The sequence below is a fragment of the Pristis pectinata genome, chromosome 17, assembly GCF_009764475.1.
Source record: "Pristis pectinata isolate sPriPec2 chromosome 17, sPriPec2.1.pri, whole genome shotgun sequence".
Lineage (NCBI taxonomy): Eukaryota > Metazoa > Chordata > Chondrichthyes > Rhinopristiformes > Pristidae > Pristis > Pristis pectinata.
This window is the reverse complement of record NC_067421.1, coordinates 14,390,795-14,416,769: the sequence shown is the minus strand read 5'-3', so window position 1 is coordinate 14,416,769 and position 25,975 is coordinate 14,390,795. Positions and strand designations below refer to the sequence as shown.

Sequence of the window (25,975 nt, the reverse complement as noted above, 5' to 3'; positions counted from 1 at the left end):
CTTCCCTCATCCCTGAACCAGGTCTGTAAACAGGTCCATGCATGGTAGAGTGACAATGCGAGAGGGATCCTGGTACCATCACCGTGCTGAGAAAATACCCAGGCTGCACCCAATTTGGCCTCATAACACAGCTATAATGTGAGGCAAAGAGGAGGTACTATATCCCAATCGGAATGACAGTGATTTTAGCAAAACATGTGCACTGCTGAGTTAAGGTGAACCATGACAATCTGTATCATTACAGGAGGTGAGAGACTGAAAATGCCAAGAGTTCTTAGGGCTGGAGAAGGGACGAAGGGTCAGTACCTGAAGCAACTTGTCAGTCAAAGTGCCTGTCATCAAACCAACTTCCAAATCATCAATTACAAGGTACAAAAGGTATCAGTAACTGCTGTAGGCAGGAGGCCAAAAGTGACAAACAAATGCTCAGGAGTAAAGAGGCTTTTCCAGATAGCGGTGTTGTTTAATGACGAGGTTGCAGGAGTTGGGGGTTCCAACTTACCAGCAACAGCTGGGCACTGCACACTAATACACAAGCTGGGTACCCTTTGCTAGAATTTTATCCCATTGAAAATCAGAAATGCATCTTTGGGCATAACTTGAGGGCATTTTCAGCTGTTATCTGATAGGATTTTAGGGTTACCTTCACTATAAGGATTGACCTTATGTCCAGAGATGTTAACCTTACCGCCCATCACTGTCCATGCCAAGAGCCAGGCCCTAAAAGACATTGTTTTTAATAACCATGAATTACTGTAAGATAGTGTTAGGTTTGATATTTCTCCAATATATTGTTATCAATTATAAATTGCAATGGCCTTTAACTACTGTAATAGAACCTATGAGAGGCTCTACCAGCAGATGTGGACCACTATAGCACTCTCAGGGAGATTGAGGGTACTAAGTGATTGGCTCCAATAAATCTTTTGCAGAAAGATGGGCCTGAGGAATCTATCAACTAGCAGAGAATTCTGGTGAAGTCAAACCTCACTTACTGTAGGTTGCACTAAACCAATCGAGCCCTTCTCTGATTAAAGGCAGCAGGACATGAGGATCTGATGTGTCACAAAACAGCTACTCACACTAGATTAGCACTTCTGAAGTGAACGGGAAGTGTGTAGTATTGGGAACCAGGAACAGTAAAACTGGTTACACAGGCTGAGGAAGACATTAAGTGACCACATTAGATTATATGGTAGGAAGACATGCCTAATCTGCAACTTTCTGTTTGAAGCCAAAAGAAATGACAAAGGTGAAAAACACAGTGATGCCGGACGAACCCAGCAGGCCAGGCAGCATCCGTGGAGAAAAGCAGGCGGTCAACGTTTTGGGTCAGGACCCTTCTTTTCTCCACAGATGCTGCCTGACCTGCTGAGTTCCTCCAGCATCTTCGTGTTTTTCATCTAGATTCCAGCATCTGCAGTCCTTTGTTTCTCTGAAATGACAGAAGTGTTTGGCTTCATTCTATTTACAGTCAAGGCACAAGAATATTAAAGCCAACGGCGATATAGGCTTCAAAAAGGAAGACTTAAGGAACAGTGAGAAAGTTCAGACATCACATACAGTACCTCTCCTTGAGCCTCATGTTAATGTTCCAACAAAATGCCACAACAGAAACACAGTTCACCAAACACAAGCAATAGAAGGAAACCACAGCTGATCAAGTTAATGAGTTAGTTGATTTCGAGTGGATGGTTTTGTGATGTGAACAATGTAGGACAATGTCCTGGGGGTTAGAGCTCTATCTTAGGTCTTAATAACTTTAATGGCTGCTTGTGCTTACCATGTTTATTGTGTAACTAAAGATTGGCATCTTTACAACAACTTTGATTGTGAGGCTAATATGGTAGCTGGGTGTTAAGTTAGAGCCAAGGTTTGGCGAGAAGAAGATGTAAGATAATGGTTAAGAACATAGCTCATAAACATATTCAGCTGAGAGATGAGTATTGCATTCTAAACTTCACTAATGGGCTAAAGCAATTTATTGTTTCAGCTCATGTAACCTATTGCTTTGCAAAAATGTAGTTCCAAAGAGGAAGCAATTTAACACAATACCTGAGGTATAAACTTTGCAAAGACAGCTGTCTCACAAAAAAGACATATGTGAAAACCTTAGTAACTAAAATATATTCAAGGATCAGTACAGCTACAGTCAGACAAGACATCTTGAAGCTAGCTATCTGCTCACTAACGATACCCAAGGTCCGATGAATGCAAGCTCTGAGATAGAAGCAGATGGTATAACTGCCTGATCGTTACACTTTAAGCTACAACTGCCAATATCAGAGGATCAATAAATTCTCATTTTCCACTGAGACTTCACCTCATCTGCCCTAAACTTATTTGAGAAAAACTGTGAAGAAGTTTGTGATTGTAGGAATTTAGGATGAAAAGGAATGTTATCTGGGTAGGATTGCAGATATTTATATTCCCCGCAATCAAGACAGATAAAATGCTGGAGGAACTCAGCAGGTCAGGCAGCATCTATGGAGGGAAATGAATAGTCAATGTTTTGGGCTGAGATCCTTCATCAGGAGTGGAAAGGAAGAGGGCAGAAGCCAGAATAAAAGGGTGGGGGGAGGGGGAGGAGCACGAGCTGGCAGGCGAGAGGTGAGTCCAGGTGAGGGGGGAAGGTAGGTGGGTGGGGGAGGGGGGGGGTGAAAGGGAGTGATGTGGGAAGCTGAGACGTGATAGGTGGAAGAGGCAAAGGGCTGGAGAGGAAGGAATCTGATAGAAGAGGACAGAAAGCCATGGAATAAAGGGAAGGAGAGGATATTCCCTGCATACGTTTCTTGTTGCTGGGTCAACAACTTGCAACACTACCTCATATCTTCTTATGACATAGTAGGAGGTCGTTCAGCCCATCAAGCCTATGCCTGCTCTCCAAGTATTCCCGTTCGTCCCATTTCCCCACTTATTCTCTCTCACATGCCCATCAACTCTCTCCCATTCACCCTCTCCCGGCACCCACCTTCACTAAGAAGCAACTTATGGTGGCCAGTTAACCTACCCAGCATGTCTTTGGGATGTGGGAGGAAACTGGAGCACCCAGGAGAAACCTAACAGCAGAATGGGAGCACTTTCACCACTGGGACACAGTGGTTCAAGAAGGTTGCTTCATGGAAATTTTAAATGAAAATTACATTCTGGGCCTACCACAAAATTTGTTCAAATTTCTATATAAAAAAAAGTGACAATTGTACTCTCTCAACTATTGAACTGAATTCACAAGAACACAAGAAAGTAGGAGCAGGAGTAGGGTACCTGGCCCCTCAAGCCTGTTTGCCATTCAACATGATAATGGGTGATCTGTGCTGACTTCAACTCCTCTTCTGTGCCAGTTCCCCATAAGCCCTCAATTGCCTGATCTTTCAAAGAGAGTACAGTACTTACCCATGGGATAAAAACAGTTTGCAGCTACCTGTACAGTTTTTTTGGTTGTCTAATTCCCTCTAACACCTCTGTGCGTTACTGGGAGATGCTCTTTTTCCTGAGTAAGAGTGGGCAGGGACCAATTGTAGGTGATTTAAGGGAACTAGTCCTCTGGGGCAGCAGCACCAAATCCATGCCTTTAATACCACAAGTTATCCTATTAAGTTTTCATGTACTAATGTTGGGAATATCTAGTGCTTAAAGATCAAAGCCCATGAGGCTGTCTTTAATTGGCAACTTCTGTTGGTTTACCATACCGGTATGCAGCCATTCATCAGATCTAATGATCTCATTAGTTGCTTGAGAAGATCTTTATTGCAAGTAGTGAGATACTTTTACCAAAAAAGAAAATCAGTTGTGCATGAACAGTTGGTGGTTCAGGAATGTCAAAGGAAAGCAAGCCTTTGTGGGAAGGGAGGAATTTCACTGCCCTTGCTCCCAACATACCTGATTAGCATGCCTGCAAATTGGAATGGTCTCTAAAATGGATCCAGACCCATCTCTCGCAAACCTTTAAAAGTACGATGTGGTGTGGGCCAGGCTGGCGGGATGAGGGTTGGCAGATTGCCTTTGGTGCCTCAACCCTCTGGAATGACAATAAACAAAAGCGTCTCACCATGTGGGTTCTGTAGCTGTGCCATTGTAGCCATGAATGAACTCTGGGCTACGTGACCTTGGACTTGATGCATGATTGGCTGCTGGGGATGGGCGTGTAGTTGCTGAGGAATCTGCACTGGCTGGAGGGTTGTCAGGCTGCTGCCCACGCTGTTAATGACCGGAACATTCTGAGCCTGAGTTGTGGCAAGACCTGAAAGCACAATCAAAATTATTTGTGTTAGGAAAATATTTTTAACTGGTGCGTTCCACAATATTGAAACCACGGGGCACATTAACAGGCTCTAATTCAGCACATATTGTAGACAAAACGAGGGGTTGTTTTGTGGCAGGAACGTTGAGTTTTCAGGATCCTGTGAACTTGATCCAAGGATTTGGAGTTTTCTCTAGCTGTATCCAACATATGCTCCTCCCTCAGTCCATTTATAAAGCAACTTTCATAAGGTCAGGGCGCATTACAGCCAATCAAACACTTTTGAATTATAACACAGTGTTGAAACCATGCACAGTAAGATCTCATACACAGTAATGTTGTAATAGACAGATCACCTAGCTTTCAGTGATGTTGGCTGAAAACTATATATCTACCAACACACCAGGAGCACTCTGTTGCCCTCCTAATAGAGTGAGAAAGCTGATTCATCAGCATGTTTCCAGCAATGGAGGAGTTAACTTTAAATAGGCTGGGCTTGTTTTCCTTGGAGCGATGGAGGCTGAGGGGTGACCTGATAGGGGTATATTAAATTATAAGATGCATAGATAGGGCCTAGATAGACAGTCAGAATCTTTTTTCCTATGGTTGGGGTGTCAAAAACAAGAGGGCATAGGTTTAAGTTGAAAGGAAGGAGATTTAAAGGGGATCTGAGGGGAATTTTTCTACACAGAGATCTGGAACACACTGCCAGAATCGGTAGTGGAGGCAGATACAATCACTACAGAGGCACTTCAACAGACACTTGAGTAGGCAAGGCATGGAAGGATATGGACCTAATGCAGGCAGTGTGAGATTAGTATAGATGGGCAAAACGGTTGGCACAGACACGATAGGCCGAAGGGTCTGTTTCTGTGCTCTACAACTCCATGAATCCATGACTCTCACACCTCATCCCAGAGACGGCACTTCCAACAGTACAACACTTCCTCAGCACAATATTTACGTTTTTCACAAGGAATGAAGGCAAGCTTGCCTTATTTCTTGCCCTTCCGTATTTGCCCCTGAGTGTGGTGGTGGGCTGCCTCCTCGAACTGCTCCATCCATGCCATTAAGATACCTCTGCTGTGTTAACCAGAGTTCTATGACCATGACCCAACAACTTTATGGAATTCTGGAACTGCATTATAAATTGGGCTCAGGTTTCTACATAGAATTTGGGCCCAAATTACCTCAGAGATAGGAGTGTCACCAATTGAGCCACAGCTGATACTAATCGAGGAAGAATCACAACAAGATTTAAATAAGAAAGGCCTTGCATCCAAAATAACCTTAAACCCCTTCATTATTGTTGCATTCAACTTGTATTTTTAAATTACTTAAGATTGTTTGCATTCACCACACCACCAGATTCAGGAGCAGCTACCTTCCTACAACCATCAGGTTCTTGAACTGACCTGCACAATCCTAACCCTACCTCAGCAATGGAACACTGCAGACCACTCCTTGTGCTACCATGAATTTGTCTCTGATTGTGGCTTTTTTTGCACTAAGGTCTTGCTTTTGCACAGTCTTTCTTCTCTCTTTCTCTTCACCGTCTTGTATAATTTATGTATAATTTTGGTATTATTTATATTCTGTGTGTTGTCTGTACCTACATGCCTGTGATGCTGCTGTAAGCAAGTTTCTCATTGTGGCTGTATCTCACCATACTTGTGCACATGACAATAAACACGACTTGACTTGACTTGACTATCTGTAAGTCTATTCCACACATTAATCATTCTTGCTGTGACAAGAAATCTCTTGGTTACCTGTTCCTAAGTGACCTCATACTAGTTTGAACCTGAACCCAAATGAAAGTAAACACCACAATAGTGGAAATCTGAGGTAGAAACAAAATATGATTGATGAAAGGTCACCAACCCTATCTTTCTCTCTCTGCAGGTGCTGCCTGAGTGGTTCTAGCGTCTTTGGTTTGGTTACTTTTGATCGTAGCCCCAGCTCACCTAACTCTGTGATTAATCAACATCAATTGTCTGGATTTAGCTTGTCCACTTTGTTAATGAACAGCACCGTCGCAAGACTTACGAAAAGAGGAGGGAGAAAACAAAATGCAGTCAGTGATGGCGAAGGTTTGCATAATCTTTACCCCCTCCAGGAGATTACGTGGATGTTATGGAGGGGGAGGGAGCAGGGCACAGAAGGAGTTGTTATCCTGATGCCTCCATAATGATGATGATGGATTACCTAGATGGTTTTGCTTGTGACATTTATATATTTCTATAAACCTGTCATAAGTTTCATATTCGTGGTGTATATTTTCTGCTCCCAAAATTCTGCTTCTGTTGTCACCTCCTCCTCCCCTTACCTTACCCCCTTCACCGCTACTTATCCAAAGTGACTGCCCTGATTTGGAGAGGCACGATATCACACTTCATAGTCAGCTGTGTTTGCCTTTCCCACTGCACTGAAAGAGATGAACCCCTTCCTCCTTAATATCTGCACACTCATCACTGCACCTTAGTAAAAAAAATTGAAACTTTATTCAAACAAACTCAAGAACACTCATTTGAACTTTTCCAATGGAAATATTGGTGGAATGGAATTATGCCCACCTGGCACTCAGCAAGGACAGCTCTTCAGAGGAAGAAAGTTTCATTCACTTCCTTTGAGACATTACCAAAGCTTTACTTCTCCCTTGCCCCTGATTATCTTCTCATTGAAGGGGTTGGTTCACCACAGGTCTAGGGACCCAGAGGTGCCAAATGCCTTCTCATGCTCCTTTCAGATACCCTCCCACCTCTTGTGCCCAGGCTGTTAGTTTCAGTGTGCTTCTCATCTGAGAAGGTTCTGATGCACTGGCAGCACAGGAGTGTCTGGGGTGTAATTGGAAATAGATCACACTGTCTCCAACATCTACATGAACCCTGTGTTTCAACCCAACTCTGGGACTCTGGTCACAACTTAGCCAAAGCTCAGTGTGGAGAAGATGTGGGTTTAAGTCCCATTCTACACACTCAAAAACAAAACTTAGACTGGCACCTCAGATACACCAAGGCTCCATCTGCCCACTCAGGTGGATTTAAAACATTTCATGGCACCATTTTGAACACAGATCTTGTGTCCAATATTTATCATTCAAACAACTCCACAGAAACATTTACTTCATTGATATTTGTGGGACCATGCTAGGTACAAATTAAATGGTGTGTTTCACTACACTATAACAGTGCTTACACTTCAAAAGTTCTCAACTGGCTGTAATGCATGTACTAAGATCATGAAAGGTGTTCTATAAATAAAAATTCTTTCACAAATCTTAATTAAGATCAACTTCTCAACAAAGCCCAGGCATTTCAATTAATGGTATGGGGATTCCTGGAGCGCTATTTATTGAATGAAAAGTTTTGAATGAAATGTTTTAAACAAATTATTGTGAGATCCATGACTTTTTTTTGTATTAGGTGAGCATGTAACATTTGGCACTACAGGTGAGAGGAGGGTTTGGATAATTTTAGCAAAGACTCAGTTGTGGCTGGTGAGATGTTCAGACCAGTACTTCTATGCTATGAACATCACTTTAGCCACTACATTTGCTGGCCATGGGTGGTTAAGCAGTATCTAGGTGTTGAGGTTTCTTCAGCTTCTATTGAACATTTCAATACTTTTTCTTTGACCTACATGCTAACCTAAGACCTCATCTGCTTGAAATAGTGGTAGCATTAAAACTAAAGACTTGCATCCTATCAAGATAAGCCTTCCTCCACCTCAACCAAAGATCAGGCTACATCATCGACATCTGGCGGCTCAAGCTATACATAAAATGACTGCCATATTTTTACATGATAACAGTCATTACACTTCAAAGTAAGTCAGTTTCTGTGGAGAGTTTAAAAATGCTTATTAGAGATATTCATGGAAATGAAATTACAGCAAATATCCCATTACTTCTGATGGGATATTACAGCACCTATAGCTTCTCTGCACCTACTTCATGTACAGCACAGTGGTGAAGCCAGTAGAGCCGCTGTCTCACAGTTCCAGAGACCCAGGTTCAATTCTGACCCCTGATGCTGTCTGTGTGGAGTTTGCCCACATTCTCCCTGTAACTACATGGATTTCCTCTGGGTGCTTTAGTTTCCTCACACATCTCAAAAACATGCCGATTTGGAGGTTAATCTGTCACTGTAAATTACCCCTAGTTTGTAGGTGAATGTTAAAACTGTAGTTGATGGAAATGTGATGAGAAAAAAATGGGCTTAATGTACGATTAGTGTAAAATTGGGTGCTTAATGGTCGGCATAGACTTGGAAACCCTCTATGACTCTATCACTTAATTATAGGTAATATCCCATCCACTGATACCTTACAGAATCTCTGTGCCTACTTACCAATCACCAGTGCTGAAGCTCCTCCATTAGTCAGTGCAGGTGAAAGACAGGTTGAATCACTGGGTGCAATAGCCATGACACTCGGTAAGGAAGCCATGATGAGGTTCTGGGTCTGCTGGGCTACAGTCTGCGGGTTGTGTTGCAAGCCATGGAGGGCGGTCAGGGTGCTGACGGGGGGAAGGGTTCCACCTGAGGCAGCTATCTGTGAAGAAAATACACCAGGTTAGAAAGAAAAGACAAAGTGTGAAATACGGTATGTTGGAGTATGGTACCCCGGACAATATAAGGGCCTCACCTGGGAACAAACCCAACTTCCACCTTGAATCTCAAGAAGCTGAATTGTGTTCTGACTTGTTTCAGCTATTGAATTAAATTAAATTGAATTAAACCTTCCTCGGTGGCAGGGTTTGAGTGGGCGCAGTTAGGAGACAGTGAACCTGCTATAAGTCTAAAATTAGAGAGGGGCAGTGCACAAGATGGGTGAGTTCTGACACTTTTTCTGAAAGAGAATTCACCAAGAAACACAGGAACCTTAACAACTAATGACAATGTCCCTGTCAGATGGAGTGCAGAGATTGGTGGGAAAATGATTTTCATGTTTTGAAGTAAAACCAGATCTTTGCTGTCTGTAGTATTGTTATGTTGATACACGTGCTTTTTAAAAGCAAGTGCTGTGTTTATTTCCTCTTATGGCTCTGTATGGTTCTGAGGATGCACAGTATCTTGGGCACAATAGTAAGAAAAGCAGTCATTATTGTACATTATGCAACAAAGAGTTTGTTAAATTAATTATCATCAAAATTTGCTGGCGACAAGGATAAACAAATGGAAGCATAGTTGATGTCATTTTAAACATTTTCTGTGTCTGAATACCATCCAGAATGTACTTTTGCTGTTGATGTTTAGTCCAGTGTGTAGAATCCATTGAAAGCTGTGAAACTGAGTCTCCCCCTTGTCATTTAACCCTGCAATCGCCAAGGAGACAGGAAATTCTAACATCTAAATTAATTAATCAAAGCCAGTGCAAATCAAGCAACATTAAAGAATGTTGACTAAACAGTAATGTTCAGTATGTTCATTCCCTACATTTACATACTATTATGATGCAAAGGTTGGGCCTCATCTCATGCCATTCGATACACACAAAATGCTGGAGGAACCCAGCAGGTCAGACAGCATCTATAGAGGGAAATAAACAGTCGACGTTTTGGGCTGAGACCCTTCAGCAGTCCTGATGTGAGTTTTTTTTTCCGCAGAAAGAGGTGGATGCCTGGAACACGCTGCCAGGGGAGGTGGTGGAAGCAGATTCAAAAGCAAGATTTAAGAGGCATTTTGACAGGCATATGAACAAGCAGGAAATGGAGGGAGATAGGCCATGTGCAGGCAGATGGGATTAGTTTCAATTGGCGTCATGGTCAGCATTGACATGGTGGGCTGAAGGGCCTGTTCTTGTGCTGCACTGTCCTACGTTAATAGAGAACAAGCTCCAGCATCATTGAGAGAGGCAAAGCTTAAAACAGTACTGTGGCTGCTGTTATCCTCACAAAGCAGACTTCCTGCTGGGGAGGGACACAGTTTAAGTTTGTGGGAAACTCAACTATTTCACCAGAGTTTGTCATTCAGCAAACCCAGTGAATCTGAACTCATCAGAACAGGTAGCGAGCATTGAGGCAAATGCAGAAGTCAGCAACAATTCAGATTGTCCTTGTTTCCACTGCGCTCATCAGAGCACTAAGCCATAGGTACAAGTGAACAGTTACTCACAAATCCATGTACTGGTTGACACAGGTGTGTCTGTCAATGTGATGAGTGATGAACCTTTAACAGTCTTCACTCAGTGAGGAAATGACAGGATATTTCCTCACAATAGTTCTATGCTTTCGACAATTCTGGAAACGTTTTCATTGTAAATGACTTTCAAATCCAAGGGTGTCAACATGACACAAAATATAATCTCAAGTGACTTTGATTCTTTTCCTAGTTTTGACATGGTGTCAGCTCTTCACATTATAGAATTCTCAAGAACTATGATTAAAACTGATCACACTAGTCACAAAGGAAAGGTCACAAGTCACAGAAATGTACGTAGGTTATATAAGTATGAATGTGGTAACAAAAATGATGACACTTAACAAATTTAAAAAAGCAACATAACAAGATGTTTTCTTTCCTTCCCAGTTCTGACAAAGAGTCTTTGACGTGAAGTGTTAACTCTGTTTCTCCTTCCACAGATGCTGCCTAACCTGCTGAGTGTTTCCTGCATTTTCTGTTTTTATTTCAGATTTCCAGCATCTGCAGTCTGTTAATTTTCAAGATGTTTTGCCTCTGTGTCTAACAGCAATTTGGTCACAAAACTGAAAAGTGGTCATGGAAGATGCATCTTCTAGTGATGTCACATACACTCTGCAAGACTTGCACAGCAGAGTCATAGAGTCATACAGCACGGAAACAGGCCCTTCAGCCTAACTGGTCCATGCTGACCAAGGCTCCCATCCGAACTAATTGCATTTGCCTGTGTTTGGCTCATATCCCTCTAAACCTTCATCAGATCTCATGCTGTAATGGCACTTGCCAATGGAGCTCATGGCAGACATTGCTCATGAAGGCTACCAAAGAATTATGAGAACTAAACAATCTTTAAGGCAGAAGGCATAGCTTCCAGGAATAGATTGTTTGGTTGAACACAAAATCAAGCACGAATGACGTCAAATTCACAAGCACTGACACAAATATCAGGATACCAAAAGGGCCATGATTTAACATTAGCATTGATTTACATGGAGTCATGTAGTCAAACAGCAAGGAAATGGCCTCTTCTGGGTCTGCAGCAACCAATTTATACTAATCCTACACTAATTCTAGTTTGTTCTCCCCATATTCCCCTCAACTCACTCCAGATTCTACCACTCACCTACACACTGGGGGCACTTTCCAGTGGCCAATTAACCTATCAGTCAGAATGTCTTTGGGATGTGGGAGAAAACTGGAGCAAAGAGAAGAAGCACATGCAGTCACAGTGAGAGCATGCAAACTCCACACAAACAGTACCTGAGGTTAGGATCAAACCTGGGGTTGCGAGGCAGCAGCTCTATTAGCTGCACCACTATGCCTCCCCAAATTTTGAGGAACTATACTATGCAGTCCATTTGCATTTGATTGTGTCTTTTGCTTTTTGGTGTATCACAAGTATTGAGGACAGATCACTGACCATCATTCAACAGTGATGATTCTAGGAAGTTTACAAATTACCTAGGAGAAGCCTGCTGGTCATTAATGGAGTAACAGCTATTTGCTGTTGCTCTTACTCATCTAACTTTTTCAACCCGGTTTGAAACTTCTTCTCCAAACGCAACATTACTTTACCATGACTACAAGGAGTGCCAAAGGTACTAAAACTACCAAGGAAGATGACCCTCCTGCATCTCTGGAATCTATTTTACAATTGCTTCGAAGACATATAGATGATTCTTCCGAGAAATTTGATCAATTTCAAAAGCAACAGATTAATTCTAAGCCGGACTCTATCCAAGAAACTTTACATGATCATGACGAACGGATTAAGGAGAATGAAGCGACTCTTTCGGTTTTGGATGAGAAAATCGATGATTTGGAAAAGCTTTGTAAAAAGCAATCTAAATCCAATGAAAAATTAAAGCAGAAGAAAAATTACCTAGGTTTCACATCCCACAGGCTAACAGCTTACTGGCCGTAAGCAAGTGGTGAAGTGGAGAGATTTACGAGGATGCTAAAGAAAATCATCCATGTCCTCATGCTGGAAGGAAATCATGGAAACAAGAACTTTATTGGTGGTTGTGGAATCACAGAGCCACACCACATTCGATGACAGGAATGCCACCATCTCTGGGTACACATCTTCCAAAAATACCCCATGAGGTAGGTGACCAACATCTATTTAACAAAGCCAAGAAAGCTTGTGCAAAGATTCAGACGAAGTTCAAATCTATGCTTTCACAGTCCTGGGGATACACTTCCTTTGAAATGTGGTGACCATACAGGCAAATGAGCAACTCCATATCACACAGCCATTGATGTGACTGCCATGAACATTTTAATAATAGCAGCATCACACGGTTTGCAAAGCATCGCATAAAAGGCGTCAACTTCCAAATGCTCAAAACAGCTTCGATCATCAGTGAACCCATGACGTAGAATGCCAAGGTTAAAGAAGAAAATGAGCAAATCTCAGCAGATGGAACAACCAACACCTTCATGTCCAGAAATCACTAGGCACTATCCAAAACACTTCTGTATGTCTGACAGACTCTGTAACAAAGGGATATAAATGGCTCTTTTAATTAACTGTGTAAGTTAAGCTTCCTTCTTAAGGACATTGTGAATTCCCTATTTAAGACTGCATAGCTTTGACCAGGCCTAGTATCCCAGATGCAGTAATAAAGACAGCAGACATTTCTACTTTGTGATGTCGTGAGTTTGTCTAATTGATCATACACCTGGAAGCTGTGTGTGTGTGTGTGTGTGTGTGTGTGTGTGTGTGTGTGTGTGTGTGTGTGTGTGTTTGTGTGTGTGTGTGTGTTTGTGCATGCGTGTATGTGTTGTGCTTCTGTTAGTGTGCATTTTTCCACTCTGTGTGTGTGTGTGTGTGTGTCTGCGTGCGTGTGTGTGTGTGTGTGCAGGTGAATGTTTATATCTGTATGAGCGGCAACTGTGTGCATGTGAATGTTTGCGTATCATACATCACCACCTGGAAGTTGCCCTCCAAGCCGCACATCAACCTGACTTGGAAGTATGTCACTGTTCCTTCACCATCGCTGGGTTAAAATCCTGGAACTCTCTCCCTAACAGTGTTGTGGGTATACCCACACCTCAAAACTGCAGTGATTCAGGAAGGCAGCTCACCACCACTTTCTCAAGGGCAACAGCCTGTGAAGCCCACATCCATTGAATAAATATATAAAATAAAACCCAGAGGCTTACTGATTGCAGTTCAAAATGTCCAGACATCCCAAGTGCAACAGAACAAGCCAAATGCAGACAGATGGCAGCGGCCCCCCACCCTGAAATCTAATCTCAGAAAACACACATGATTGGGACTGGCCAAAGGATTCGATCTCTGGGGCCCAGTCCAGAGGGAAGGATTATATTCAACTTTTTACTTCTATAACAACTTCATCTTCTTAGACAGCGCCTCAGAGTCAAGGATTACTTGCCTCCTTTCTGGTCCTATGGGTTCTGAGGTGACCAATGAGTCCAATGTGGGAACCACAGACTCTGGGGCAGGGGATGCTTGATGGGACTGTGGCTGGGCGGTTTGCGACAGGCGTATTCCTTCTGCTGTTGGTGCCGGGCTCCTGCATGCCTCCAGCATGAGGATCCATCCCCAGTGGCCACACTCCAGTATGCAGACTGCGATTGCATTTGTGCATATTCAGAGGCTGAGCTCCAAGTCATCATCAACTCATTCACTGAATCAGAGAATGGGTTTCACACTCAACATCTACAAGACAAAGGTCCTTTGTCAACCTCTCCCCCACTGGATAACACCATCCACTGTCAATAAAAGTTCACAGTGAGATCCTGGAAAACATGCAGAGGTGGGTCCCCGTATCGAAGGACCCACCTCTCAGCAAAGGCAGTCTTCAGTGGTGCGAATCAGCATCACCTTCAATGCACCAGCGCGGCCTTTGGTCGACTGAGGGAAAGGGCATCTGAAGGACAGACTGCAGACCTGGCACTGAGCAGCAGTGATCCATGACCTCCAAATACCTCTAAGACCTGGATAATTTCTATTATAGTAGCAGAAATGTTTGTTAAAATATTAAGAATATTTTTAACATATATACACAAAATGGCACCAGAGTTGTGATGGGAGACTTTTACTGCATATACATGGTGCAAACACACACACACACACACACACACACACACACACACACACACACACACACACACACACACACACACACACACACACACACACACACACTCTCTCTCTCTCTGATGGAGGTACAGCACACACACACTCCCTGGTGGTTTGAGTCAGTTACTAATAGTTTAATAGTTTTCCCTCTTGGTGCCTTCCTGGAGACATGGCTTTGATTACATCTTACCGCCATATCTGTGTGTGGGTTCCTCAACCAGAGGCATCGTGGGCCACATACACAGGGTCAGTCCTTGTTGTCGAGCAGCCAACCTTTGACCCAGTGGAAAGGAAGAAAGAGCCAATAAACCACACAGGATGAATGCACCAGGGCAAAAGCTCGGATATATGAGAGAGGTCCAAATGATGAGCCGCATTTCATCTCTCAGCATTCATCGATCGGGATTTTGTGTTGCGCATCCAAGTGTGACACAGATGATGACACCTTGACCCAGAGGGTAGACTGAGATGTTGGAAAAGCCGAGAACCCTGCACTCTTTCCACGTAGCCTTCATAAAGGAGATGAGGTTGCTTTCTTTGGCAACTTGTGCATCCTTAACCCGCTCCCTGTGGGCACACACAACTGACTGACTAATGCTGCTAATATCTGCTACTGCAGCCAAGATATAAACATTCAAAATCACAGGCAAGACAGAGTGTGGCCCACTGCAGGGCTGAAACAAGTGAGTGACCACTGCCAGCCTCCCTGTGGACCATTCATCAGTGAACTGCCACTGTAGCCAACACTCCACGAGCTCCCCTCCTTCTGCTGGTCTGGCAGCATCTCCCTGCTCTTACCCTTCTCATGCTCACAGGGCGTCCTAAACACCGCAGCCACAGTGTGAACCTTTACCTTTCCCTGAAGACGTTGGGCAAGAGTCTGCCAGTAATACTTTGGAAAGTTTCACTTCAGCCAAAATCAGCAGAAGCAGCACACAAGCAGTCAAATCACTGATTTATCCAAAGAGCCCTTTCTGTTCATGCATTCTCAGAGCCCTAGTGTTGAAGCATGCAGCTTATGTGATAGATCTGTATCGGGGGAAGCATCTCCCAGTAAGTAAATGGAGTAATGCTAGCTGGCCTTCTGTAGAGCTGATGGACAGCGCTCAGCAGAAGCATAAAATGGTTTTGAAAGGGATGCGAGGCCCAGATCTAAATGCCCAATATGCCCAGGCAAGGATTGGATGCTTGATCCAAAATGATTTCCCATGATGGACAGCTGGGCAAGCTTCAATTGTCAGTGTCCTAACTCGTATTGGTTCAAAGTAAAACAGGGGGCAGAAATGCCCATATCCTGAAAAATGAACAAATAAAAGTGATATTGAAATTTGCTGTTGAAAACAGTATGCTTAGAAATTCCAGTGCACACCAAAACACTTGCTGGAACAATATTAAAACAGCAAAACATCGTTCCACTGCATGAAGATTCAGGTGCCACTGAAGCCCACAAGTTACTGGATGTTGCACAGTTTTGTCTGAAGGTGTGGTGCCTGGTCCTCCACTTTGGATGTTGGGCCTGAAGCTGCGACAAGAGGAAGGGATTTGGTTCAATGACTCGTCTCATTGGTGGCAAGGGCTCTGGTAGTCTTTACGTGGGGTGGGGGATGGAATGCACAGATCAAGGAGCAGTGAGTGCAAGTTTGAAGATGGGGGGGGTTGATTGTGGGCTGGCTGAATATCAGGGAGAAGGTGGGCAGTATATTGAGTAGTTGTGGGTCAGTGCAGTGAGCAGGTGGAGAAGCCCAAGGATTCAGATGAGTATTTCACTTATCTACTCCTGTCCTTATCCAGCGCTATGGGATTAAGGCCATGTTGTCCTGAGAGTGCCATATGTCTCCCCCTCAGGTCATAGAGGTCCAAGTGACGCCATCACAAGGGCCTCTTACAGGGAAATCACTTTGGGATGCAAAGGTGACACACAATAGGAAGTGGTGGTTGAATTTCATGACTGCCATATTTTGACTGGAAGTGGTTGCAAACGCAATTTATTCTGGGTTAAACAGATTTTCAGCACCATTTGATCAAATTTCTAAGCAATAGCTTGTCAAACAGAGGGGCCCTGCCAAAGGTTTCAGAAGGACATGAACAGGCAGTGAGGTGGTAAATGCTGTTTAATATGGGAACTGAGAATTATACATCGTGAATGGTAAACCAAGGAATGGGGATGTACAGAAAAAGCTCTAGATTCTTGCTCCAGTGCTACTCTGACGTAAGTGTTGTCTTTCGGATGCAACAGTGACCAATCCCGTTAATTCCTCAAACAAGCTTAATCATCCCACTGCACCATTCCGAAGAGGATCAGAGAAGTTATCTCTGCTGTCCATACTAATACTTATTCCTCAAATAACATCATTAAATAAAATTACCTGATGGTTAATGCATTGCTGATTGGAGAACCTTGCTACATACAAATCTGGTTGCCACATTACTCATACTGCAATGGTAGCTAGATTTCAACAAAGTTCTTCATCAGGGATAAATTGCTTTAGGAAATTCTGAGGTCATTAGAAATGTTATCTAAGTGCAATTATTTTCAATCCCTTTTTACTTGTCCTTCTTTATTTATTTACACCCAATAAAAATATGCTGGAGATAAAAGAACAGGCAGAAAAGCAAGTTAAATAGTTCTCTGAAAGTCCAAATGCAGGCAGATGAAGCCAGAGAAAGATCCACGTCAACTTATGTTTTATAAGCATGGGTTTAGAGTACAGTCTCACATGAAATAGTTACAGGTTAGACAACGCTGTGTAGTCTGCAATGCCCCATTAGGGAAAGGATGTTAAAATCACTGAAACCACACAATGAATTTACAGAATGACATTGTAGCCAAAAGATACCAGAACAAGTTCAGCTGGAGCAGAAAAGGTTACAATTTTATTTAATAAAGTTTTTAATCATGAAGAGTTTTGATAGGGTGAAAAGGAAAAGGTGATTTCATCTATCATTAAGACTGTCATTAAGAGAATGAGCAGCAAGGTTATGAATGATGTCTTTATTAGGGAAAGTTGTTAGAGCATGCGATGATTTGCAACAGGGAATCACTGAGGCAGAGACAAGTATATTTTTTAAAGGAAGATAAATATTTCAAACATAAATACTGGGCTATTGTGAGACAGCAAGCCAGTGGGATTAGCTTTAGTTTGTTCCAAGAAAATAAACACAGCATACATATGACCTTCCTCCGTATTATACAGTGATACGGATCTTTAATTCCTGATGATGAAGCTCATTCTTTCATGAGGTTCTCAATGGTGAGACTCTCATTTTACCAGGGATTTCTAATGGAGAAATTCTTTCTTAATTGAGTGAATGCTTTGCAGGAATTTGTACAATTCCATGTGCTACTGTTGGGAGCTTAGTAATATTACACAGCTCATAACATCCATGAACAAACTGCTGCAGTGAAAACTTCTTGAGAGTTGAAGGTGATTTAATTACTGAGAGAAACAGAATATCTACCTTCTTTCTGTGAACTGATGAGGCTCATGAGTTATAAGTAGTAACAATAGCAACAATTGCAATAGATTATAACAAAATATTTCACATTTGTTCTTGTGTTCTTTACTTTCTCTCTTCACACCAAATACCATTCTTTACCAAGGCAGTGTGTGATTAATGAGCTGCCAAGCATCCACCAAACACAGCCAGCAATGAGAAGACCCCATCTAAAGAGGATCTTGGGCAAAGTTATAAGTTTGGGCCAGTGCATTTCATCAGTGATACTAAACACAACTTAAACCAGGTCAGAGTTTTATAACATCATGAGAGACACAGATAAGGTAGATAGTTACAGTCTTTTTCCCAGGGTAGGGAAGTCTAGAACTAGAGAGATTAGATGTAAGGTGAGTGGGGAAAGACTCGAAGGGGATCCGAGGGGCATATGTTCGGTATATGGAATGAGCTGCCAGAAGAACGGTAGATGTGGGTACAATTACAACATTTAAAAAGCATTTGGACAGGTACATGGACGGGAAAGATTTAAAGGGATATGGACCAAACACGGGCAAATGTGATTACCGTGGGTAGGCATCTTGGTTGACATGGACGAGTTGGGCCGAAGGGCCTGCTTCCATGCGGTATGAATCTGTGTAGTTCTAACATCACTCTAGAGCTGCAGAAGATTAGGTCAGCTCACATTCAGATTTCCATGCCTCATTTGGTAAAGTGATAGAGTCATAAAAAAGTATTTTTCAAGATACTGTACCTTGCTGAAAAGTAAAGATTATCTTCACCATCATTATAATGATGTCAATTCACCACTGATCACTCATCTCACCATTAAAAAACTCATCTGTACAATACAGTAAAATATAGTTCTACAGCAACATTAAATTGACCTACATTAAAAGTTGACCCACTTTGACAGAGTGACAGTCCATCAGCATCAGACAATCCACATCAGGCAGCTGCTCTGATTGAACTTTCCCCCCTTATACGACATCATTATAAAATTAAAAGTATTTCCAAATTGTATAAGAACACCTAAAAACGGATTGGGCGAAATTACTATGTTAAAACCATTATATTAACAATGCAAATTGTTATTGTCCTAGTGATGCCATTAATGTTATTGCCATGCACTCACGGACCTTTAAATAATGTCTCAAGTGCCTAAATTTGCCTGAGAATTGAGGTCACATTTGGTCACCACTCCACTGAGGGAGTGCTGCACTCTCAGAGATGGCAACTTTGGGATAATATGATAAACCAAGACTCCATTTGCCCTTTCATGCTGATGCAAAAGGATTCCACGGCTCTATTTTAAGTACTCCCAGTGTCTGGCCAATACGTATCTCTGAATCAACATCTCTGAAGAAAAACACTGTTTATCTGTTTATGGAACTCACTATGATGCCACATCAACTGCACGTCAAAAGTACTTTATCAGTTGGAAAATAGCTTGGTACATCCTGAAGTCATGAAAAGTGTTATATAAGTACACATCATGCTTTTTCCTTTTTGAATATCAATATGAAGTCATGATACACCACAATGAATTGTTACATTTAAAGTAAAGTCTAAAAAGAGAAAAAAAAAACAAAAATCTCCACTATCAACCAAGCTCAGTCTCTCGATTGTGGTTGAAGTCAGAGATTAAAACCAAACTATGGAGCGTACAACCAACTAATGATTCAGCTCTTGATAACTCTATAATGAGCTGAATCACAAAATGCTTGTATCAGCACTGGGTGAGAAGGGGAAGGCTAAGATGACTCTGCTGTTGAATGTCCAGTCAAGACTCACTACTGACATGTGCAACAAAATGGTTGCTTTGGGTGAGGCATGAGAGGATATGTACAAACAATAGAACTATACTTCAACTTGGAGTCAACTACCAGAGAAGATGTAGAGGTAATTGCTGATGGAGTGGTGGGGTGGTTGTGGTGATGCAGAGATCTACACCCTACTGGGTTGGGTAAAATGTTGAGGAGCAAGCAGCTTTTATTTAACTGAATTGTCATAAAGTCTAATTGAAATAGTCATAAACCAAAGAGTTTTTTTACTTAGTCTAATAGGTTTTTATTTCAGGAGATTTGTTTTATGAAGTACGATAGCAATTGGTGATATCCTCATGGTCAATGAATCTAAGAATGTAAAAGACTGCTTTTGAAGCACTTTATTCAGACAAGCCAGATCCTCATCCTTTCACACTAAGGGAGAGATGTCGCAAAATGTGGAGTAAATTGTTCGCTTCCCCCCAGCCCTAACAAAGCAGTAACTTTGTGACTGATGTTTGATGGATCAAGCGGGCTGCTACTAGGCCCATGCAGTCACCAGCCATCTCCTTGACAACTCTGCGTTCAGCTGAATAAATTTGGAAAAGGCTTGTTTACAGCAAAAAGTGCCGCTTGTCTTTTGGCTCTGTTCTATAAACTGAACAAATATATTCCTACCAAATGGTTTTTTTTCCGGCGCCCATGAGCTTACTTGTACTTTGCAAATATCTGTGAAAGGGGCATGGTTGCTTGGCTTAAAAACATTTATTTTGAAGAACATTGCAATAACTTTTTCTCCATAACTCTACAGGCAGTAGCTTCCTTCCAATACCTCACCTCAGTGGCCATTCTTAACATCCAAGCCACATCTAGTGCATGAGGTGTTAACCTTAGGCCCCATCTGCCCTGCTAGGTTACTGTAAAGGATCCATGTCACTGTTGCAAGGAAGGGTGGAAGAATTTTCCCAGTACCTTGGGAAATATGTAGACCTTAACCAGCGTCGCTGAAGTATGATTATTTGGTTTTGCTCTCTTGCTCTTTGAGGGACCTTGCTGTGTACAAAATTGAGTAAAATACTACATGGCCTACTCTGCAACAGTGACTACACTTCTGAATGTGTAACTAACTGTAGGGCTCTTTGGGTGTCTGACAGTTATGAATTTCAGGCAAAAATTATGAACTTTTTTGGTGCACGTGTGTTTGTGCGTGGGTGTGGATATGTATGTGGGTGTGTTTATGTGTGGGTGTGGATATGTATGTGGGTGTGTTTGTGTGTGAGTGTGGATATGTATGTGGGTGTGTTTGTGTGTGAATGTGGATGTGTATGTGGGTGTGTTTGTGTGTGTGCTTTTATGTATGTGTGTGTGCTTGTGTGTTTGTATGTGTGTGTTTGTGTGTGTGTGTTTTGTGTGTGGGTGTATTTGTGTGTGTGGGTGTGGATGTGTATAAAGTTGTGTGTGTGTGTGTGTGTGTGTGTGTGTGTGTGTGTGTGCATGGTTGCACAGACAGCATTCGCTTGTGAGGAGAGGGAAATCACAGGCAGTTCCCAATCCATCTTCAATGGATACCCACACACAACTTTCCACCTATAGCAGCAATCTATCATCTTCCACGCCCCTCTGCCCCAAGATGCAGAGGTGAAATTTTTCCCCCTCCCCCTCCACCACATCCCACTTCTTCCTCCTCCTGCATCTCTCCAGAACCAAAGCAAATTAACTAAGCGCAGTCAAGGGCTGAAACCCTCTGATTATCAAGACACAAGAGACTGCAGATGCTGGAATTTGGAACAAAAAAACAAACTGCTGGAGGAACTCAGCAAGCCGAGCAGCATCTGTGGAGGCAAAGGGATGTTGATATTTCAGGTCGAGACTCTAAATCAGGGCTGAGAGAGGGGAGATAGCTGGTATAAAGAGGTGAAGGCGAGGGGTGAGGCAGGGGCTGGCAGGTGATAGGTGGAACCAGGTGAGGAGGGGGATGATGGACAGATGGGGGAAGGTAAGGGAGGGGAGATGTTTGGAGACAGCGGCTGGTGGGTGAGAGGGGAACCAGGTAGAGGAGGGAAACAAAACTGGGTAACGGGGGATGAGGGTTTGAAAAATGGGGCTGAGAGAACCTGGGTGGATCAGAAGGAAAGAGAAAGGAACACAGGGGGATACAAGTTACCTGACACTGGAAAATTCTATGTTCATACCACTAGGCTGAAGAGTACCCAGGCGCAATATGAGGTGTTGTTCTTCTAGTTTGCGTTTGACCTGACCTTGGCAGTGTAGAAGGGGAAGCAGGCAGTGGAGGGGAACAAAACTGGGCATCGGGGGCTGGGTGGGGGGGGGGGGGGGGAGTTGGAAAAATCACCCGCCATATAATCTCTCTCTCTCAGCTGTGGTAGTGAATGAGTATCCACATTCTGTCATAACCTTCATCAAATAGTCAGTGAGATCCCTGCCAGCCAGATCTTGCCGCAGAATAGCGTTGGGCAAGGCAGTCAGTATCTGTGGAGGCAGAGTGATGGTCGATGTTTCAGGTCGAGACCCTCCATCAGGACGGAGAGTGTGGAGGGGAGATAGCCAGTACCTCCAGCAGTTTGTTTTCTTTTCCCTCCTCTGATTATCTACATCGATAGAGTTCAGTTATACACAGCCTTAAGAGCAGCAAGGAGGGATATTCCAGCTGTTTCCATTCTTGAAACCAGGCCAAACCACCACAGCACCTTTCTAGGATCCTTTACACAAGACCTGTTCTTCATACACCATTCACAATTCCTTGCATCCTGAATACTCTAATCCTCTCAACCCTACCAGTTCTGCCATTAAGCTGCCTCAACTCACTAAAGCCGCTGCAACAAGTAGGAAAGTCAGGAAGTTGGAAGCTCAACCTTCCGGATATTCAGGAACTGTCAGAATTTCACTATATGGAACTGTCAGAGATCCCAAGCAACATGATATCACATGGCTTGCTGCCAATCAGCAGTGACCCTGTCTCCCTGCAGTTAACATTCAGCTTTCATACGATTTTGCTGGAATTTCTTAAGACTTTGAACCATTTCATTTATTGAAACCAGATGAATAAATCCTGCTGAATTTTCCTTTAGGAGTTTTCTAAAAGTTTGTGTACATGCATTCATTAAACATTAACTATGAGTTTCATCCTCATGAAGGAAGTTATGCAATTGTACTTCCTGACCAGGTTTCCTCTCCTGCTCACTGATTGTCAGAGGGTGATTGCACTACCATGAAGCTTGTAGGTTCCATTTTGCTCTGTGCTGAGGTAATTAACTTTAGTCAGTACTATTCGGGGTATTGAGGTTGGATACTATATCCCTGGATTTAGGAAATATCAGCCATGGTTCCCACGTCTGTTTACCATCCAACTGTGTCTTCTGTAGACATTGGACATTAGACTAGGTTTTGGATGTCTTTCCCCCCCACCACCACCCCTCTTGACTCCCATCCACTCAGGAGAAGGGGCACCACCTTCAACGGGGAGAATGGAGGAAGGAGAAGGAAACAAGAATGGCCCTAATGTGGGCAAATGGTATAAAGGTCGGCATAGACATGATGGGCCGAAGGGCCCATTCTTGTGCTGTACAACTCTATGACTCTAAAACACCTCCAGGGTAATGAAGTATGTGATGACTCTTGGCTACTTACTGAATAGCGCCTGGCAAGTCTCTCAGGTGTGGTCTTAGCCACCAGGTGATGGCCCACAACCAGCTCTTGGGCAACTAAGTATGTCTGATAAATGCCAACCTTAATCCAAGTGTCTGCATCCTGAGATTGAATTAAAAATGCATGAGTTACTCAGTCTTGGCTTGATATTACTTAATCACTCTGGTCCTCAGAGATACCAGGCATTTTGCTGTAAGTGAAAATGTCAAGGACAAAAGTATAGCGGATATCTTTCAGAAGATGTGAAAAGGACACTACTGCTTAACAGCAGCTGTTTGTAACTGAGTGCTTTCTCAAAGGTATAAAGAGCAGATGGAATTTTTCCAATGAAGTACAATGTAAAATTACAATAGATATGATTCATAGCCCTCAGTGCAAATATACAAAGCTCTCGGAAAGTTGGTATTTCCAATTGCTTTTATTTGCTGTCTGTAAATCCATGAAGCTTAAATGAGGAGGGAGGCCCTTGTGAAACATTCAGTTCCACACCGCTTTTCTCTTGTGTTTGTCACTGTTATTTTACTCTGCCTATTTAACAGTTACTACACAGCTTTCAGCATTCAATTCATAAAAGGATAAACTTTTAATTTCAATAGCAACAGAATATTTTATTCTCTAATGCCTACATAATTATGATTCATTAAAATTCGATTGTTTGGGGCTGATGGTCTCTGCTGTAAGTGCAGATGTTTTAATTGCAGCCAGTATCCATCTCACAGCTCAAATCTGCCCAACCCCAAATACAAATCTCATTCTGATCAGCAATTTGCTTCTGTCCCTGCATATGCCTTTTCTGTTCCATAAGGTCACAGGCAAACCTCATTGATCTGCTGGCCAACAAATGTTACATTGTTTGAATGATAATAACCCATTTGTTTTCAAATTTCACTCTATCCCTAGAAAAGTATTAGAGCTCTATGTATTTGAAAGGGTTTATACCCTTCCTCGGTTTGATCAAAATGTCACTCATAACATTTCCCCATTCACAGAACATCTCCACAGCTCCCAACATGTTCCTGCACCCCAGCCCAACCAACCTCCCACAAAATCCTCCCTCCCACTCTTAAGAAGGAAATGGTTGTATTCACATCAGGATTCCCTCAGAAAATGACTCCAAATGAGATGGAAAACCAAGGCATCTCTAGGCACAGATATGTAAACCAATTAAAATAGTGACACAGGTTAATAAGGCCATAAAAATGCAAACAAAGTACTGTGATACAGGTCCAAAGGGATAGAATTGAAAAGCTGTAAAATTATATTAAATTCAGATAGAGCATTTGTTCAAGGACTCTTAGGAGACTATGCATAGCTCTGGTTAATTATGCCTATGATGCCAAACTAGGCAGGGGAGCAGAACAGAAGAAAGAAGCCCAGAAAGCACAGTTAAACAAAATATGCAAGTGGACCAATCTGATTATATTATGCACTACACTATATTTTCCAGACTGAAATGCCATAAAGACCATTTCCAAGTCATTTTATGCCACGCTGGAAAATTTTAGCGGGCACTTCCAGGCACAAGTCACCCTTGCACTCTTACATATTTTGATTAAGAAAATATGTAACTGCTGTTTGCATTGGGGCTCCAGAGGCAATGCCCATCTACCACAAACTCTTGGATACACTTCGAGGACTTTTAATTTCTGGGACAATACAGCTCCCATTGCTTGAAGCAAAATAACATTGCAATAAAAATATTTGATGATGCATTAAATATTTTTCAAAGACTGACCATGCTAAATGACTGAGGTTGTTTCAAAGCTGCATAAACTCAAATAACGAAACAATTTCACAGCCAGGAACCCTCTCTTTGGGTAGCTAACAACCACTTCAAAACGCAGCCACAATCAGTCTAATTTTATATCTTCTGGTTAGTAAGAAGACAACCAGCTGAATTGAAGGAATAAAAAAATTATTGCTGAACAAAAATCAGTTCAAACAATATAGCTAAGGTCCAAAAACAATGTTTGCAGTCCACATTACTCAAAATATTTTGTGTTAAAACTATATTCTGCCAAGGAATCATAAAACAGGGCAATTGTACACTATCCTTTCAACTCTAGCATTTGGGTTCAAAATAAGCCTCAGCCAACTTCAAATAATAAGGCCAGAATGATGGTTGATGTTGGAAATGGAATAGTGTAGACTAAACCAGTCTAATGGAGCGGAAGCAAAGAAATATTTTTCTTTATGTAACATATTGCTTCGCGTACTCATGACCTGCTACTACAAACAGATCCCAGGTCTAACATCCTTCATCTTAATGAGCACAGAGCTCACCTAAATACACAACTAGAGGAAAGGTGGGGAAAGGAATCTCTAAACCATTCACTTTCTTCAAAATTGTTCTAAATAGTTCAAAATTGTTCTAAACCTTACCCTTCATCCTCCTTTTCCTCCTAGTCAGACTTACCTGATGGACTAATGTCACAGCAGATTGAAATCCTGTTTACTATCTTACTTAGAAAAAAATTATAGGATAAAGTGGTGACATCAAAGGGAAAGGGGAAATTTAAAATAAAGGCTAAGATTGGCCATCTCTAAATGGAATGTTAAGCTAAAGAATAGTGCATGATAGAAGAGCAGTTCACCTCCGTGT

At 42.4% G+C, this 25,975-nt stretch overlaps 1 protein-coding gene across 4 annotated transcripts in view; it reads right to left on the bottom strand.

Moving 5' to 3' along the window:
* The window catches only part of LOC127579647 (hepatocyte nuclear factor 1-alpha-like), a 232,297-nt gene that overhangs the window by 52,235 nt on the left and 154,087 nt on the right, over window positions 1-25,975 (bottom strand). For all 4 annotated transcript variants that reach the window (XM_052032570.1, XM_052032569.1, XM_052032568.1 and 1 more), the window contains 2 exons: window positions 8,593-8,794; window positions 4,049-4,240 (listed from right to left, as the gene is read on the bottom strand). In XM_052032570.1, coding sequence (XP_051888530.1) covers window positions 4,049-4,240; window positions 8,593-8,794 — 394 coding nt within the window. The remainder of the gene's footprint in view (window positions 1-4,048; window positions 4,241-8,592; window positions 8,795-25,975) is intronic.